We start from the raw sequence: 14,214 nt of genomic DNA on the forward strand, positions 1-14,214 counted from the left end.
ACACTCCTATAAATTCTTTAAATTAACAAAGTCACAGACCCTTCCTAAATATAGAAGTCCTATAAAGGAAGATAAGATCAGGGGCCAAGGGGGAGCCAAGAATAGGCTTGCCAAAATGGGGAGAGACTCACTTGGGTAATACTGGTGAGGGGATGGAAGATCGAGAAGTCCTTCCAGTGCTGTAGGAGTAAGGTAAGGGTTTTGCTTGATCACTGGGATTCCCCTGGGCAAGGATAACAAAGTTCCATCTCTGAAATGAGTTCAGCCTTGTAACAACCTTGTCCTAAAGGCTGAGCAAGGCACTGATTGAACCCAGCAAGTTATTTATAACCAGTGGGGTTTTTGAAGGTGGGCCTGTTCCTTTCCTGTCACCTGTCCGAGGAGCTTATCCCACTTCCTACACACACACAGAGCCAAGTGACCTGATATGTGGGAGTGGGGATGTGTCTTCTGGGAAGGATTCCCAAATCTGAATGTGTATGGGAGGGATCAGTAAGTGTAGGCACATTCAGAAAAGCTGAGACTGGGTTCTCCTGGGAAAAACTTTGAAGGAGAGATTTGGGTTGTTTTAAAAATATATTAATTCTATAAAACTAGATGAAAATTAGTCCCTTTCATTAGGAGACATGAAGCTGGAGGGATGGAAGTTCTGTGGTTCCATTCCTGGAAAGCCTAATGTGAGAGTGGGTAGAGGGCATCTTTGTGATCTGATTTTCCTGCTTTTAGGATTTACCCAACATAAGGGTCCATGCTTTGCAGCAGTGGGCCCTGAGTTAGCTATGGATGGTTGTCAGAATCTGTGGGCAGAGGAATTTTGGTTGTGGGTAACCAAGTATGCGTACAACTTTCTGGGGAATATTGCTAGACTCATATCTGGATTATGGAATGGTAACCTAGATTTGGGAAGATGAGACTGCCTCCTAGTGGGCTAGGACAAGTAGTGGTTTTCCCTGCTCTGGGAAGAAGGAGAAAACCTAAATCTACTGAATCTGGTCCTATCCTTTCTGCCTAGACTTTGATGAACCTTATGCTATGGTAGTGTTGGCAGAAGAGGAGCTGGTGGTGATTGACTTGAAGACAGCAGGCTGGCCAGCCATCCAAGCCCCATACCTAGCCTCCCTCCATTGTTCTGCCATTACCTGCTCCCACCACGTCTCTAGCATCTCCCTGAAGCTGTGGGAGAGGATCATTGCAGCTGGAAACAAACAAAATTCTCACTACTCTACCATGGTATGTTTACAGCCCAAAGGTGCCTGCATTCAGTGGCTCTTCTCTTTCAAACCTAATAGTCAAAATTGGGGCATAGTTATATCAGATTACACCCTTCTCAAAACTGGCCTTCCTCTCCAGACTTTATGGGCTAAGCTTTTGAGGTCTGGTCTTGTATTTTTCAGGTGTGGCCCATTGATGGGGGCACCAGTCTGGCCCCAGATCCACCTCAGAGGGACCTGCTGCTCACTGGGTAAGTGTGACAGTCCATCTCACACAGGGCACTCTTATCTCCCCAGAGTGTGTCGCCATGCTACTCCATCATATCCCTATGCATACTTTTTCCCCCTTTCATCACCGCTCACTCTGCCCACAGACATGAGGATGGCACAGTGAGGTTCTGGGATGCCTCAGGTGTCTGCCTGCGCCTGCTCTATAAGCTAAGCACAGTCCGGGTGTTTCTCACTGACACTGACCCCAATGACAACCTCAATGCCCTGGGGGAGGATGAGTGGCCCCCCCTGAGGAAGGTAAGGCCAGGCAGGTACTCCTATAGGAATGGGCAGGGCTGTGGGCACTGGGGAAACAAGTCTTCAGAGCTGATTTGGAGGGTCTCACTTTTTCCTTCCAACCTGGTCAGGTTGGCTCCTTTGATCCCTACAGCGATGACCCACGACTGGGGATTCAGAAGATCTTCCTTTGCAAATACAGTGGTTACTTGGCAGTGGCAGGGACTGCAGGGCAGGTAAGAGACCAAGGGCCTGTGCCAAGGAAGGGCAGGATGGATTCTGCTGCAGCCAGACTTTATCCCTGCCCCTTCTGTCTCCCATTAATCACTGACCCTGGCTGCACCCTGCATGCAGCCTCTTGTCCATAGGCCACAGCTCACATGATAGGTGCTGGAGCTCGGGCTCTTCTGCTCTCAGGCCCTTCTGCTCTCAGGCAGCTGCCAAGCTCAGCCCCTCTGTTCCTTCCCTCTGCCCTCCAGGTGCTCGTGTTAGAGTTGAATGATGAGGAAGCAGAACAGGTGGTAGACCACGTGGAAGCCAACCTATTGCAGGACCAAGAAGGCTATCGATGGAAGGGACATGAGAGGCTTCGGGCTAGGCAGGGGCCCATCTGCTTTGAACCAGGCTTCCAGCCTTTCATCCTAGTCCAGTGCCAGCCCCCGGCAGTGGTCACCTCACTGGCCCTGCACTCAGAGTGGAAGCTTGTGGCCTTTGGCACAAGTCATGGCTTTGGGCTTTTTGATCACCAGCAGAAGAGACAGATTTTTGTCAAGTGAGTGGCACCTCCTTTGGGGAGAAGGGTTGAGATGTGGAAAGATCTGGGACACAACTCAGGCAGAAGACAGTCATTACTTAAACATCAAACATTTATTAAGGGCTTATTATGCCCCAGGCACTGTGTTAAATACAAAATAATATAGTTTTAAAAAAAGACAGTCCTTGCTTTCAAGAAACACACATTCTAATGGAGAAGACAACAGGTAAATAATTAGTAGTGGAAGTGTAGTGGAAGGTAGTCTCAGAGGGAAGGCTCTGTCAGCTGGGGAGAAGACGAAAGAACACCCCCCTCCCAACACCTCCTCTTTCCCTCCCCAGACCCACCTCCCCCAGCCCTAACTCCTGAAGAAGGTAGTGTTTGAGCAGAGCCTTAAAGGGGAGCCAGGGATGCCAGTAGGTGGAGGTGAGGTCTCTTAACCATATCTTGTCACCTCAGTAGTTCCATCTCCCCTCCTTTAAGAGAATGAGAGAAAAGGAGAGAGGAGTTTCCATGTTTTCTTTACTGCCTTTCAGTCTTCTGCTAGGAGCTCATGTTATTCAGGCTTTCCTTTGAGGAACTCTGATCTCCTCTGTCTATCCCTAGATGTACACTGCACCCCAGTGACCAGCTTGCCATGGAGGGCCCCCTGTCTCGTGTAAAGTCTCTGAAGAAATCCTTGCGACAATCATTCCGAAGAATGAGCCGGAGCCGGACGTCTGGTCGCAAGCGGCGTACAGCTGGCAACTCAGGAGAGGTAAGCCTGGAGAGAGGAGAAGTGAATTTCTTCTTTCTTCTTGGCCTGAGATGGCTCCCAGGAAGCAGAGAGCCCCAAACTGCCAGCATTATAATAAATTGTTCCTCTTTCCCCTTTTCCCTTGGCAGCCTTATGGCCAGGGTATGAAAAGGGTTTACTCTGCCCCTTGTGGCTGTCTCGCACTCTGAGGAATGGTCTTAGGTCCAGAAAACGGTGGTTGGCTTTGGGTTAGGATGTCTGCCTTCCAACAACAGGTACCTTGATGCTAGTGAGAGAGTGTATCACTCCCTTCCACCGCCCCCACCTCCAAATAACACAAGTCTACATCATCCAGCAAAACAAATTCCCATGTTGGCTGTGTCCAAAAGTATCTGCCTCCTGTACTGTAAGCCTCTCACCTCTCTAGCAGGTCGTGGGTGGGGGGCTTCGTTATCAGGCCTCTGGACTCGTGATTTCTCATTTGTATTGATGTTCTTACATTTTTCAGAGGTGTTTTCTCAGTCTCGTTGTTGGCATTATACTCCTACTCTCTGTCATTTCCTTTGGTCAATCTTGTAGAGGTCTTTCCAATTTCCTCTGGATACATCGATTTTGTCGTATCTTATGGCATTACCTATGCCATTGTTTAGCCATTCCCTTAGCATCTAGTTGCTCTCAGTATTTTTGCGCACGTGGGTCCTTTTCCTCTCTTTGATCTCTTAGGGGCCTACACCCAGTAGTGGAATTGCTTTCCAAACCCTCCTTTCTTCCCCTCCCTTCTGTGTCTCATACCTTATTTACATTCTCTTCTCACTTCCACTCCATCTCTGGCTTTGCAGGAGCCGAATTCCAGGGCAGATCGAGTAGGCTTGCAAAACATGGAGCTGGCCCCAGTGCAGAGGAAAATTGAGGCGAGGTCGGCAGAGGACTCGTTCACTGGCTTTGTCCGGACCCTCTACTTTGCTGACACCTACCTTCGGGACAGTGAGCAGCCTCTGTTCAGTCTGGTTGGGGTGGGCAAAGGAATGGGGGGGCATGGAGTGGAGGGGAGTAACTGCTGGCTGGCTCAGCGTTATTTTGCCCTGATGCAGCAACATTAGAGAATTCTGATACACACCATGTCCTCCTTTCTGCTGTGTTCAGAATACCTAGAGTCAGAATACCTGGCTTTGAGTCTTCATTCTTTTACTTATTAAGTATATAATGCAGGGCAGTAGACTTTTCTGTGCCTCAGTTTCCTCATCTGGTATTAAGATAATACTCTCCCCCTGTCAGTTCTGCTTTCTAGGATGGAGGATGTGAGCCGGGGTGCGTGTATCTAGGATGGGGGGAGACCACAGAAGTGGTCTCTTGGGTCCATAGTGATTTGCTGTTCCTGGCTAGGTTAGTCTTGGGCTACCTAGAAAGTGAAAGTATTGGGATAATCTACCCCTCTTCCAGGGAAATGGGTGGCTCAGGACCCTTTTTACTTTCACAGATTCTTGCCACTGCCCTTCCCTATGGGTGGGCACCAATGGTGGTACAGTCTATGCCTTTTCCTTGCGTGTCCCACCTCCTGATAGGAGAATGGAAGAACCAATCAGAGCTGAACAGGGTGAGTGGTGGCTGGGAGGGGCCTGGCCTTGGTGAGGGGGGAGACCAGACTCTCTCCATGGCATAAAACAGGGAGTCTTTGAAGCTGGTCAAGGTGTGTGCCCCCACCTCACCACTGCCCCACCTTCTCTCCTTATAGCCAAGGAGATCCAGCTGATGCACCGTGCCCCCGTGATAGGCATTCTGGTCCTGGATGGGCGAGGCTTGCCCCTCCCTGAGCCCCTGGAGGCAGCCCATGACCTCTCGAAGAGCCCAGACATGCAGGGCAGCCACCAACTCCTTGTTGTGTCTGAGGAGCAGTTCAAGGTAGTCAACAGGCAGGGCCTACTTCCTGATCTTGAGACTAATGGAAACCAGTCCTCTCTGCTAGTGCTTTTGCCTTACTTTGTATCTCTAACAGCACAAGGTCTGGCATATTAAAAATACTTAATAAATGGTTATTGATTGAGTCTTCCTGGGCAAAGGGGCTGCTACCAGGGCTTGAAAAATCTCCCTTCCATTAACATAGCCCAGAAGCAGACTAAGCCTACTTTGTAGAGGGGGCTCAGACTGGAGCATTGGGAATGTACTCAAATCTTATACCAGGTAGGGGTCCATCAGCAGGCGGTCACCATGTATAGGGCTCTAGTATCTAGAAGAAAGGGAAGGTGTGATCCCCGATTCCAGGGACAGATAGGATGTATGACAGTGAGGAGTGTTAGAATAGGACAAAGAATGTTGACAACTAAATCACCTGGAAAGGCTTTCTGAAGGAGTTAATTTTTCTGCAGAACCTAGATGAAGGAAGTAACAGGCTTCAGTAGCTAGGAATGAGGAAGAAATCCTCCCCCCTCCTGGGAGAAATGATTGGCATGCGGACAAGCCAGTATATGAGCGAGGGAGGACCATGGGGGAGGGTAGACAAGGAAGACCCCTGTTGGAAGGTTTGTGAGTGATGACCTTGGAAGGACCAGGCTGTCAGAGAGGGGAGCTTGGGTGACAAATAATGTTGTTTCCCCTTTCTTCCCCCTTCCCTCAATAGGTGTTCACTCTGCCTAAGGTTAGCGCAAAGCTGAAGCTCAAACTCACTGCATTGGAGGGCTCACGGGTACGGCGGGTCAGTGTGGCCCACTTTGGTAGCTGCAAGGCAGAAGACTATGGAGAACACCACCTAACAGTCCTCACAAATCTAGGTGATGTCCAGGTAGTCTCTCTGCCGTTCCTCAAGCCCCAGGTACGATACTGCTGCATTCGAAAGGAGGACGTCAGTGGTATTGCTTCCTGTGTCTTCACCAAATATGGCCAAGGTACAGTGACCTTGGGGCCCCCAAGCCCAGACCAAGCAGGCCTTCCATTTCACTTCCATACCCTTCTACCCTGTGCCAGTCTTGGGTAAGGGCAGAAGGTTGAGTACCTTCATGAGTCTTCTTAAGACATTGTTCTGCCTGCTGGTCTAAGGGTTATAACCCTCAGCAATGCTCAGGATAGTAGGGGATGCCTGGACAGAGGCTGAATCAGGGCAGGACATGAGATGTACTAAAGAGGCCATCAAGGAAAGGACAGGCTTAAGACCTGAGGGGATGCTGCTCACTTCCCTTTCTGGATTTCCTGCTGGACTCACACCTTGTCATCTCTTTGCTCCTTTACTTAACTCTGCAGGCTTCTACCTGATCTCACCCTCGGAGTTTGAGAGGTTCTCTCTCTCCACAAAATGGCTGGTTGAACCTCGATGTGTAGTGGATGCAGCTGAAATCAAGAACCACTGCTCTAACCGAAATGGATCAGGCATCAAGAGAGCCCCAAGCAAAGCGAGGTAAGAGAGAGAGCTGGTTTAGAAGGGGAGCTGTGGTCTACAAGCAGGTGGAAGAATTCCCTATCTTTGAATGTCTCCATCCCAGTGGCCAGGAAGCAGCAGGAATTGGGAGGTGGGGGCCTGGGTGGACCAACTGAAGCAAAAGTTGCTTCCTGGCTCTTAGAAAACCTCCCTGTCCCCTCCCTGCAGGAACTCGGAGAGCCTGGAAGACAGAGATGGTGAGTAAACCTTCCTGTAGACCATGGGTATGTTGAAGGAGCTGCTGGAGTAGGGCAGAAGCTTCATGAGAATGGGAATGAAGGGAAAATTTTGAGTGCAAGTGGGGTTGGGGCCTTGATGGTGAAGAACTTGCTCCCTGTACCCTTTGTGCCTATCTGGGCTGGGAGTGAAAAGGGGGCATTCCTTAGAACAGTGGTGTCAAACTCAATTAGAAGGGGGTGGAAGGACCACCAAACTGATCCCTGTGGGCTGCATGTTGACATTAGTATTATCTATATCCTATTGTATTTATTTTGTAAAGTATTTCCCTATTGGCCACACTGCAGAGTGATACAGGCTGACCCAAAGCTAACTCTCCAAAGAGCTATTATTTATGTGGGCTTATAGTTATCTACCATATTAGAAATATAAATGTCTTAGTATTATTACAAAAGTGGTTTTGATTTTGAGGACCCCACTGGGATCCGAAGACCACACTTTGCAAACCACAGCCTTAGAACACTCCCCTGATGCCAGGGCTGGGATAACGTGGGGAAGAGTTCCAAAGGGACCAGGGTTAGGATTCAGTGGGTCTGTGGACTCCTCTTCCTTGCAGGGAGGAGTCAGGAACCATTGATGGAACGGGCCCTACTCAATGATGAGAGTAAGTGGGAAATTTGAGAGGATCTGAACTGGGAGAGAAATAGAGATGAGTATTACACCTCATCCTAGCAAGAAACTTGAAAGCAGACATGAGACTTAGTGAATGATGTCCCTGAGATCTAAAAAAGGCCTGTCCTGGGAACCACACACCTTATGGGCAATATCCTGAGTTCACTGGCAGGAAAAGGAAGATTGGGCATTTGATAATGTCTAAAATATCACCAGACCCACTTTCCCTCTCCTTCCACTATCCACTCCCATCCCACAGTACATGTAAAGTATGACTATCACTATGTGTAAGATATTTGGATATAAGGCAACACATCCCAGATCTTCCTTGACCTCTAGGATAGGGCAATATCTGCCTCAAAGCATCCCTCTTTTCCTTGATAACACAGCTCATCCCATTCACTGTTCCTGATTTCTTCCCACCTGCCACCACCACACAACTGCCCTGCCCTCCCTCCCAACTACCTTGCAGCTCACTGCTTTGCATTATATGCTGATACAGGGCTTTATTTACATTTGCATATTCTTATATTTAAGGTTTAATAGCTTGAAACTGCAGTAAGACTTTTGAAACATACAACATAGTAGTACTTGGTAGGGAGTTTCATTCTTTAGCTTTGTATCTCCAGCAGCTAGCATAATGCCTTGGTATATATGAATACTTGTGAATTGATTCTCTTTGCAGGAGTCCTGAAGGAGATCCAGAGCACTTTGGAAGGTGACAGAGGGTGAGTGTGACTCCCATGCCTTCCCCTTGTTCCCTGCTCTACCCTCTTCAAAAAAATAAAAATAAAGATAGAACCAGGATTTACTCAACAGCATGACACCCCCCCCCCCCCCCATAGCTGGAGAAGACATTGTCCCAGTGAACCTGGGGTATTTTTTCCTGCATTCTACAGGGTGTCATTTTTATATTATGTGTCTAGTTCCCAGTATCTCCTGTAGTACACAGGAATAGTCCTGGAGGACCTACACAGTCCTCCTCTGTGCAGATGTTTATTGAATTGAATGGAATGCTACTTATCCTCACTAGGTCCCAGCTAGACAATGACAATTTTCTCTTTGCAGGAGTTATGGGGAGTGGTATTCCCAGCAAGTGGCAGTGGGGCGTAGACACAATAATGGTGGAGGTAGGTGATTGTGGAGGGTCCTCGGCAGGGACTCCTCCACTCCCTGCCACTATGGGCTATCCATACATATCCATACTTTTTCTGGGAGCCCCTGAAACTAATCAGAGGGACCCCACCCGATACAGGCATCTGGGCGTCCTGGGCGGTACAAGGGAGTGCCCAAGGCCCCAGAGCACAGGGATTCCTCTGTTCCATCTCCTTAAGTGCTCTGCTCATGGAAAACCCCACCTGTAAAAACCCCAGGAGGGACAGGTGAAAATATATACCCCATACACACTGGTTCCCAGTCTCTCATGCCAAGATTGCTTTCAAAAATGTTTATAGCTCAGGGTTTTTTCTATATTAGACTCGGGAACTCCCTCACTGAGGGAGTCCAACCTCCCCCTCCCATGTGCACGCGCGTGCACACACACACACACACACACACACACACAGAGGCATTTTTCTACCCATCTCCCTCCTTCCCACCCCACCCTGACCCACCCAGTACCTCTGGACGCCTCTTTGGCTGGGTCACTCTCTGAGTATTGCTCTTATCCCATGAAAATGCCCAGTTACCCATTCTTTTTCTTTCTCCAGTTGAGTGATGGTTGCAGATACTGAGGCTGCCTTGAAGACTTAAGTGCCACAACACTACTGAAGGTCCTACCATGGAGGGTGCTGACCCTGGTGGAGGTCTGGGTGGGGCCCGTCCAGGGTTAGACAGGAGTACCCCCTAGCCTGCATCTCTGCTGCTTCTCTGGCCTCTCCAACAACCACCATCCCGTTCCCCCCACCCCCTTTGGTAGGGGGCAAGGTTGGAATCCAGAGACATCCCCAGTGGACAGGATGACCCCTTCTGCCAGTTCTTGTCTGTCTAGTCCCTTTTGTCAACATTTGCACAGTTTTTATTCTTTTCTCCTTCCCCCCCTTCTTTTTGTAGTGGGATGAGTTTTAAATTATAAATTTTAACTGCCTCTGGTGAAAAAGTTTTTAATAAATACCTTATTACCTCTTTGCTGGATTGACCCAATGATTTATTTGGTACTCTTTAAAAAAATCCTGTATAGTTTTACATTTAAATGCATATGGATTTTTAGAAATGTACTGTCAGCTGAGTCCCTGAGGGAGCTGGGACCTCCTAAGGGCTGAAAGCACAGGGTCTTATCCCCTAAATCCCCTGGAGGGGGGAGACCCTATTCTTGTAACTGTTTTAAAACAGAGCAAACCATGTCTGAACACTGTGGCCTGATCTTTTTGGAATAAAAGGACTAGTGTTTATTATCCTAATGTCTGTGTGTCTGTCTATTCATACATCCTTCTCTGTTTTGTCTGCCCTTTGTGGTTTCCTTTCCCCAATTTTTCAGCTCTGAGTAGAAGTTCCCAAATGAGCCACCTCCTCCCCAACAAGATGCCATTCTAACCTGGGTGAAAACCTTTGGAGTTCTCTGCCATTGTCTGTGGCTGGGAGCGGGGTGGGGTGCTCTTGAATGTCTCTTCCAACTCTGTGTTCTATGACTCTGGAGGCAGTGCTAGGAGAACACAACGACTTTTGTAAAAACGTTGCCAGGTGAAGTACACCAACTGATCTTGGGCCCTGAGGATAGAGGATGACAGGTTTCCTTCTTATCAGTAGAGAGATGCGGAACCACAGGCATGGAATGTTGCATAGGTGCATAGGTATGACATCTGTGTGTAGGTCAGTTTTGCTTAACATTTTTTTTTTTTTGTACAAGGAAAGAATTTGTAGGGCTTGGTGGAATATCTGGAAAGGGCTAGTGTAAAGAGAGGCATAAGAACTTTATTCACCCTATGACTCAGTCAAGTGCTAGAGAGTATAGAGTCAAGCCTTGAACTGTTCTAGAAGCTTCAGCCTGATGAGAAAGCAGTATGGAGAGTAAGTCTCTTAAGATATTCCATGACTTTGATTGGTCTCTTTATATGTTGTTTCCATTCAGAAATCCCATTTGACCAGGGTGACCCATGAAATATTTCTTTAGCTGTAGACCCTATGAAGCATCACACTGTCCCTAGTAAGAAGAGGGTGATAGAAAGTAAACTTTCCAATCAGGCCCTCATCCCATTCTGTCAAAATGTACATCATCATGTCAGGCTAATCCCAAAACTTTGGAAGGGAAAGACCACCTGTAATGAGACTCTGGGCAAGTTGGTTCAGCCCTTTGGGCCTCAGTTTTCCCATTTGTAAAATAAAGGTGTTGGGCTACATTAGATGCTCATAGATCTGGAATGGAATTCAGTCTTTCAAGTCTAACCCAGCCATTTTATATATGAGGAGACTGAGGTCCAGAGAAGTTGTGATTTACCCTTTTATTCCAAAGTTGTACTCTCTAGCATGCTGCCTCGGAGATGATTACTAAGATTTCTTCCAGCTCTAAATTTCTATACTCCTAATTTTTTTTTTTACCCTTCTAATTAACATTTTTGATTTTGTAGATTCACAGCTTCAAGGATCTCCTTATACTCACAAGGTTCAACCTCCTCATTTGATAGATAAGGAATCAGAGCCCTAGAATGGTCAGATAACTTAAACAAGGTCATACTTGAATTCCAGGTCTCTTTCCACTACATCATGAATTTATAGACATAGAAACTAAGGCTAGGGGAAATTCTGACTTCTTAATTAACTGCTAACTGATCTACGACTGTGTCTCATTTGGTTCCAACGTCAAACCTAAACTACTAAGGGACTGGCCCAAGGCCGACCAGAATACCCAACCCAGAATACTAGGAGAATCGTATGATAATGCTAGATGCCAGGGCTCCTAGCGCTAATGGATAATAATTTTTATTTAGGTTCAGAGTTGTTTGGGAAGATCAAATGAGGTCATGTATGTGAAAGCCTTTGTGAGCTATAAAACACTATATAAAATGGTGCAGTATTACGATGGGAAAATGAATAGGAGGGACCTGGGCCTATCAGGGAGGAAACTATTATGTAAAATATTTGGAGAAATGAGATTGGGGTAACTCCTTAAGTCATCGTCCTAAAGGAAAGTCACTTTTGTCAAAAGGGTGAGATTTGGGAGGATGCCTGGTCAGAGGTGTTTGGAGACTATAGACCTAGCCTACCTAAAAGAATTTATAATTACTTCAAAAGATCAATGCCCTGGAGGACCTGAGTTCAAACAGGGCCTCAGACATTTGACACTTACTAGCTATGTGACCTTGGGCAAGCCACTTAACTCCAATTACCCACCTAAAAAAAAAATGCCTTCCTTGTACTCCGTGTGTGTGTGTGTGTGTGTGTATGTGTATACACATATGTATATGTTGTTTAGTTGTTTTCATTCATATCCAACTCTTCATGACCTTTTTTGGCAGGTTGAGGCTGATGTTTCTTGCCAAAGATACTGGAGGTTTGCCATTTCCTTCTCAAGCTTATCTTATAGCTAGTAAGTATCTGAGGCTGGATTTGAACTCAGGTCCTCCAAGGCCTGATTTTAGGCCTGTTACTGTATCCACTGCCACCTAACTGCCCACATGTGTATACATATATATGTATATATACACACCCCCCCACACAACACATAAGTAATCTGGTGCCATGGTCCTCTGATTTGTAAAATTAACCAAAGCCCCCCCAGCTCCTACCCAGTGTGGCCCATGTCTTACACAGTCTTTGTTGAGACCCAGTAACTATCTCCTGGTCTAGTTTCCTGTTTAGCCAGCAGTATCAATGTTGAATGAGTCTCCACGGTGGCACTTGGTACCAATCTTTGCAGGGGTTATAGCATATCAGGAAGACATGGTCTCTGCCTCCAAGGAACTTGTAATCTAAAGGGAATCAGATGGGCATGGGAATGATTAGATTATGTTTAGCTATAAAGAAAAAAGCATAGTATGCTTGAGAAAATACAGAGCAGAATGAGAAAGCTTGGATTTGAATCCTGCCTCTTATAATAATAATAGAAATGATGAATAGCCAACATTTATATAGAGCTATACTTCACTTTATCCTCACATTAACCCTGGAAGGCATTATTATCCCCATTTTAAAGAAGAGTAAATGAAAGCTAAGCAACTCACCAGTATATAATTCAGCATTATTATTCAGCTATTAAGTCCATCATTGTGCTGTCTTCTATGCTAACTAGTTGGTCATCCTGATGCATATCAGGCCACTGGACCCAGATGGCTCAGGAGGAGAAGGTGAGGTTGGTGACCTTGCACAGCCCTCCCTCACACAAGTCAAAGTCAACTGCTAGTCATGTCATCATCTTGATGTCATGGTCCTCTTCGAGAACCAAGGACAAACATAGCAACAATGCTAACTGGTTGATTCTGTGGGAAACTGAACAAGTCACTTCATTTTGAACCTGTTTTTTCATCTCTTAAATGAAGATACCATCAGCATTTTTTTAATCACCTACCATGTGCCAGGTACTGTGTAATGTTGGGCATTATAATAATGCCTGTACTACTTAGTGACAAGGCCATTGTGAGGTCAGATTTAAACTCAGGTCCTAGTGACTCCAGGCCAATGCTCTATTGGCAATGCACCACCCAACCATCCTTCCTTTAAGGCATTCTTAATATGCTGTTTTCTCTATTACCTTTGTCTTTTCTGTGATGCTGAACTGAGGGAAAAATAATTTCATCAGGGGTGTCCAAACCAATTCCTTCCTCCTCCTCCCTCAACCACTGCATCCACACACATAAGCAAGGAAACAGTAAGAAAGGCACAGTTCCTACACATGATGTAAACGTGTCCATGGGCATGGTAGGGCAGAACAAAAGGAGCTTGATATATAGTGAAAAGAGCCAGGGAAAAGACCTGGACTTGAATTCTTCTGGCTCTAACGCTAACTAGCAGGTCACTTAACTCTCTGAGATTTGGTTCTTGGGCTTTCCTGGAGAAAGTACTTGTTTACCTGAAAGTGCCTAGAAACTTAAATGTCTGTTGTTGGGCAGCCTGGCCTAACAGATAGGATGCTAGGCTTCTCTCTGGTTTGAGGCTTGCCTCTCACATGGCCGTATGAGCCTCGGTAAATTATCGAAACACTAGTTCCCTGAGACTATCTTCTTTGAGGGAGGGAGTTTCCTTACCCCAGGACCCCTATACCAGTGTGATCACAGGTCACTCACGTGCCAATTTAGATCAACAAAAGTGTTTTCAATCTTTGATCAAGTGAACTTCCTGGTGCTGTAACCAAAATAATGTCCTTTCAGATCCAGCCTTCTGGCAACTATTTCCCATAACTGATCTGAAGTAACTGGGAGTGTAGTAGAGTAGAAGTTAGAGGGTCTGTGTCAAATCCTGACCCTGTTACAATTTGGGGGCAAATCATGGTGTATCCTTAACCCTCAGCTACTGAAGAATTATCTCCATTTTAGCTGAAGAAACTCTAGGTGTCCAGTGAGATGGGTTTTAGAAATACCCTTCATATTCCTTCCAAAGCAATATGCATCTACATCTGGCTAGTTCCCTTATTTCCTGTAAAGTACAGAACCAGATAATAATGATAGCTAGTATGTATACATATATGTATGCATACATATATGTATGCATATACATGTGTGTAGTGTGTGTATACATATATATGTATATATAGCAGCTACTATGTCCCACTAAGTGCTTTACAAACAAAGCCTCATTTGCCCCTTCCAACAACCCTGGACCT

The 14,214-nt window shown here is 46.5% G+C and overlaps 1 protein-coding gene across 4 annotated transcripts in view; it reads left to right on the forward strand.

Moving 5' to 3' along the window:
- Positions 1 to 9,862, forward strand: part of LLGL2 (LLGL scribble cell polarity complex component 2) — a 70,438-nt gene extending 60,576 nt beyond the window's left edge. For 3 of the 4 annotated variants that reach the window (XM_072645690.1, XM_072645691.1, XM_072645693.1), the window contains 16 exons: positions 1,013 to 1,230; positions 1,395 to 1,462; positions 1,586 to 1,739; positions 1,850 to 1,954; positions 2,198 to 2,490; positions 3,079 to 3,229; positions 4,048 to 4,192; positions 4,686 to 4,802; positions 4,941 to 5,107; positions 5,823 to 6,087; positions 6,440 to 6,593; positions 6,783 to 6,811; positions 7,408 to 7,455; positions 8,149 to 8,191; positions 8,532 to 8,593; positions 9,173 to 9,862. In XM_072645690.1, coding sequence (XP_072501791.1) covers positions 1,013 to 1,230; positions 1,395 to 1,462; positions 1,586 to 1,739; positions 1,850 to 1,954; positions 2,198 to 2,490; positions 3,079 to 3,229; positions 4,048 to 4,192; positions 4,686 to 4,802; positions 4,941 to 5,107; positions 5,823 to 6,087; positions 6,440 to 6,593; positions 6,783 to 6,811; positions 7,408 to 7,455; positions 8,149 to 8,191; positions 8,532 to 8,593; positions 9,173 to 9,180 — 2,027 coding nt within the window. In that variant the 3' untranslated portion in view covers positions 9,181 to 9,862. The remainder of the gene's footprint in view (positions 1 to 1,012; positions 1,231 to 1,394; positions 1,463 to 1,585; positions 1,740 to 1,849; positions 1,955 to 2,197; positions 2,491 to 3,078; positions 3,230 to 4,047; positions 4,193 to 4,685; positions 4,803 to 4,940; positions 5,108 to 5,822; positions 6,088 to 6,439; positions 6,594 to 6,782; positions 6,812 to 7,407; positions 7,456 to 8,148; positions 8,192 to 8,531; positions 8,594 to 9,172) is intronic. The other variant, XM_072645692.1, reaches the window with a different exon arrangement.
- Positions 9,863 to 14,214: the final 4,352 nt, after the last annotated feature.

The sequence above is a fragment of the Notamacropus eugenii genome, chromosome 2, assembly GCF_028372415.1.
Source record: "Notamacropus eugenii isolate mMacEug1 chromosome 2, mMacEug1.pri_v2, whole genome shotgun sequence".
Taxonomy (NCBI): Eukaryota; Metazoa; Chordata; class Mammalia; order Diprotodontia; family Macropodidae; genus Notamacropus; species Notamacropus eugenii.